Below are 4,292 nucleotides of genomic sequence, written 5' to 3'. Positions count from 1 at the left end.
TTTTAGAGTTCAAGGTCTCAAAATACACAGTGAGCTACCACCACACAGGCCTTACCCTAAAGGACAAATAGGTCCTCTCTCACCTGGCCTGACGTAGACATTGGCACTCAAAGTCCCAGGATGCCCTAACCCTTTAAGAGGTCATGGGTATGGAGAGAACACGGGAGCCTGGGGGAGGGGGCAATTGAGGCGACATGGGGGATAATGCAAGGATGGAGAAAGAAGGCCAGGGGCCTTGGGAACAATGATTTGAGGGGAACTAAGGGAGAGCAGGCCTGGAGCCCCTCGCTCAGCATGGGGAAGTGGCTGAGGCAACCCAGTTGATAGAGGTGGTACACAGACTCTTCTTCGCTGATTCTGCTGAGAAGGGAGAGGGAAAGGCACTTGATACTTTTCAAGTAGCACAGCCTATGCCCCTCACCCCACCTATCCTTACCCTCCCTCACCCATCTGTGGTAGAAGGTGGTACTCCATGGCATTGCAATCTCAGCCAATTCTCCCACCTGCTGCCTCAGCTGAGAGTGGGCCTGGCCCTCTTACCAGGGAGAGTTGGAGAAGGCAAGAGTGGAGCTCCCGAGCTGCGTCCGGCTGGGACCCACCTCTGAGAGTCTCCTGGAATACAGCAGCTGCCTCCTCAAAGTGCTTTGGTCCCAGAGGGATCAGAAAGAGGAAAGCTTGAGTATCAAGAGGATGGGGAACTTAAAGCTGCTCCTCTCCCCAAACTGGCCCCAGCTCCTAGCGTAACGAATATTGATACTAAAAGCTTACCTAGAAAATGCCAATGTAGACCCAATCTCCACTCCATTCCATTCAAGTCCCTTCTCTACTTCCAACCCCAAACCAATTACCTTTAGTCCCATCAGGGCCTTGCCCAGGCGGAAGAGGCCCCGGGGCCAGCCAGGACGAAGGGTAAGGGCTACCTGAGCATCTGCCAGGGCCCACACCAGCTGACCAAGACGTTCATGGCAGAAGGAGCGGTTTCCAAATAACCTGACAGAAAGTGGCCAAAGGTCAGCGTCCTGAACATGCTACCTTGCCTTTACCTCCAAGCACAGCAGCCAGGTCTCCACCTACCGGTGATCACGAGGATTGAGCTTCAAGGCCTGGGTGAAGAGGCCCACGGCCTCATGGTAGAAACCATTTTGGGCAAAGCTGGTACCCAACTCTGGGGAGGAGAGAAGGTGGAAAGTTCAGATGGGCTTCCCCTTGGAAGGGTAGGGTGAGGGGAAGAGAGTCTCACTTGCCAGCTCTTGGCTCTGCTGTAAGGCTGCTGCCAGCAGTCCTGGAGATGATACCTAGGGATAGAGAACAAAGTCAAGCAAGCCTTGAGGCCTCTGCTTCCCCAAATCCTTCTCCTTTGTTCAAAGAACTAACACTGCAGTTAGAATCATTCATCTCATGTAATTTTCACAATACCCCAGCAAGATGAAATCAGCCCTGTCTTCTATGGAGTCAGGGTGACAGTGAGGGACTCTGGCTGCAGGTCACTTGATTCTAGGGCCAGAAAACTCCCACTGGCTGCCCCCTTGGCCCTTAGGTATTGGGACTTCCCAGACCCTTCTGGTACAGCTTCCTCTGGTTTCAGTTGAGGATCTCCTGCCCACCTCACCTCAGCCTTAGGACTCTGCTTGGGGCTCTCTTCTTTTGGAGGTCTCCTTTCATCTTGGGCCCTCTTCTCCTGGGTACCCTGTTTCCTGCCTTGGGGCTCCTGGCCCAGTCCTTTGTCTCTTTGGGCATTGGGGGGCCAATCCCCAACCTTGCGCAAAGCCAGAGACACAAAAGTGCTAGATAGATCCAGTGAGTCCTGTGGGCAGAAAGGAAAGTTGGGGTGGTACGAAATATGTCCCAGAGTAGGGGGAGGAGAGAGGAGGAAGAGGGCAAAAAGGGAAGGAAGGGGGCTGTCACCTCTTCCTCACCACACTGTTCCTGAGTTGGGTTCCTGGGGCTGGATGGGGGGCTCTCATCCCCACTGGGGGTCATCTCAGCCTGGAAGGAAGGTGGACAGGTACAGAGCTGAGTCCCTGCCTTCTCAGCCCCACCTTTCTGGCCCTTGGTGCTCTTATCACTTGCCTGTAGATACTCACATTGGCTTCCCCACTGTCCTGCTCCACGCGTTCCTGCAGCTTTCTTTCCTTTTGACGCTATGACAATAACGATGATGCTATAGTTTCAGCACTTACTATATACAACATACTGAACTAAGAGTTTTACATACACTATCTCACTTAATTCTTGCAACTTCGTGAGATAAGTATTACCCTCATTTTATACGTGAGGGAAAAAAAAAAAAAAAGAGTCACCAACCAGAGGTCTCACAGTAAGGTGGGAGCTAGGTTCCAGCCCAAGTGGTATAGAGAACCACATGCTGGAACCACCCTATCATATGGCCTCTGGGGAGACCCTCCAATCTCTAAGCCCATGGGTCCTCCTTTAAAAGGATCCACTGACAGCCACTTCGAGCTTTCTCCTGTGTGATCACAAAATACTCTCTTTCCATCACCCCATCCCCTCTGGGCTTCCACTCCTTCTGCCTTCTGGTCACCTTCTTCTTCAGTCGCTTCTTCTCTGCTTTCTGTTTTATACGCTCCTCCTCAGCCACCAGCTCCTCAGCCAGGCGGTTAGCTTCCTGAAGGAGAAAGGGCAGTTGAAAGGAAAAGAAAGAGAGGGAGAGTGAGAGAGAAAGCAAAAGGGAGGCAAGCTGAATGGAAAAGCCTTGAAAGGTACAGATTAGGGGAAAATATAAGGATGGGAACATGAGATTGAAAGAACCTGAGGGGAAGGGAAGACCCTCTGGAGAGTCTTACCTCTTCAGTTGCTAGGAGCTTCTGGGGCATGGCTACCTGAAGCAGGCTGTCTGAGTCACTGGGGAAGGATACAGAGGTAGAGGGGCTTTGAGGGCAGGACCTAGACTCCTGGGTAGAGGACAGAAAGGACTTTCGGAGACCACAGTAGGTGCCCAGTCCTTCAGCCCCTCTGTCCCTGCCACTCTGTTTAGGTGTTTTCTCCTCATCACAGAAATGGTTCAGGAGGTAATCTGTCAAGAGGAAGAAAGAGAAGGGCTATCTGAGAGGGGCACACCTGAGGACTAGCCCTCCCCAGGGTACCAGACTCAATCCTGAGCTGTGCCCCTCCGCTCCCTACCATGGTGCCACAGCTGCAGCCGCCCGCTGCTCCCATCCACATGGATCCGGTGCAGGCCTTGGGGATCACTCTCCACAAGCCTTGGAAGAAAATCCACTATGTCCTGGGGAGGGGGAAGGGAGGCTGGTGTTTGGGGGGGGCTCTGGGAGAGAGAGCAAGAGGCTTGGCTGGGTTAATCCTTCCACCACGGCAGCCACAAATGAGCCACCCAACCCAGAGAACCTTACCTAGCCCTGATCTCTCCCATCTCAGCCCCTCATCTGATCTGCCTCTGGCTTTCATGGTGCTTTCCTGTCTTGAGCGTGGCTATCAGCCTAGCCTTCTACACCACCTACAATCTCTTCCCGTGACCTGCCTCTAGGTCAGCTATATGGAGGCCTCTGAGATAGAGCCCTCTTCCAGCTCCACCCCTGCCATATCCTTGAAGCCCCCATATAACCCACCCTGGGACTGCCTCATGCCTAACCAAGTGCTGGTCTTTCCCCGGTATGTCATCTCTCCATGCACTATGCAAAAATGATCTCACAGCAATTACTCCCTTCCTCAAAAACTGCCAGTAATCCCCGACTGCCAGGACAGCAGACAGGATCACATCTAGCTCCTTAGCCTTAAACTTGGAGCCTTCCAAAAAGCTCCTTGGCTGGTTTTTCCAATCTTCTCTTATAATCCTCCTCTGTTTAACTGCTTTCCTCCCTCTGCCATCAGGCTCCTTTCAGCCTTGGGGACTTCCCCCAGCTACTCTTGAATCCCTCCTGGCTGTGACCTCACCACATTTTGTCCTGCCTTCAAGGACTGGTTCAAATTCCATCTCCTCTCAAAACCTTTCCAGACCCTCTAATCTCCAATTACTTCTGCCTTCTCTAAACCAAGTTGCATTTATATAGTTCAGATTGTATAATTTAGAACTTTATTATTCATTGCCTTTTACCGCTCTCTTAATTGCTGAGGGAGCATGGAACTGGAAAGAGCACTATTTACATCCTACATTTGGCTCTGCCACTGCCTGGCTAAGTTATTTTGGGACAAGTTGCTTAACTCTCTGGACCTCAGCTTCCTTATCCATAAAGGGAGGAAAGGTTCTTCCAGATTTGGCCCATACATTCTTTGGTTCTGATGAGAGTCATTTCCTCAGTTATTGGAACTACTGGAGG

The 4,292-nt window shown here is 51.8% G+C and overlaps 1 protein-coding gene across 1 annotated transcript in view; it reads right to left on the bottom strand.

Moving 5' to 3' along the window:
• Positions 1-289: 289 nt before the first annotated feature.
• The window catches only part of TTC31 (tetratricopeptide repeat domain 31), a 9,957-nt gene continuing 5,954 nt past the window's right edge, over positions 290-4,292 (bottom strand). The window contains exons 3-13 of the mRNA XM_042782510.1: positions 3,142-3,244; positions 2,805-3,034; positions 2,543-2,626; positions 2,085-2,141; positions 1,906-1,986; positions 1,610-1,804; positions 1,241-1,295; positions 1,075-1,165; positions 849-990; positions 600-642; positions 290-357 (exon numbers count right to left, since the gene is read on the bottom strand). Coding sequence (XP_042638444.1) covers positions 290-357; positions 600-642; positions 849-990; positions 1,075-1,165; positions 1,241-1,295; positions 1,610-1,804; positions 1,906-1,986; positions 2,085-2,141; positions 2,543-2,626; positions 2,805-3,034; positions 3,142-3,244 — 1,149 coding nt within the window. The remainder of the gene's footprint in view (positions 358-599; positions 643-848; positions 991-1,074; positions 1,166-1,240; positions 1,296-1,609; positions 1,805-1,905; positions 1,987-2,084; positions 2,142-2,542; positions 2,627-2,804; positions 3,035-3,141; positions 3,245-4,292) is intronic.

The sequence above is a fragment of the Orycteropus afer genome, unplaced genomic scaffold (genome assembly GCF_000298275.1).
Source record: "Orycteropus afer afer isolate SDZICR_OR568_19922 unplaced genomic scaffold, OryAfe1.0 scaffold00354, whole genome shotgun sequence".
NCBI lineage: Eukaryota > Metazoa > Chordata > Mammalia > Tubulidentata > Orycteropodidae > Orycteropus > Orycteropus afer.
Note: the sequence above shows the minus strand (reverse complement) of the source record. Positions and strands in the feature narration are given on the sequence as shown.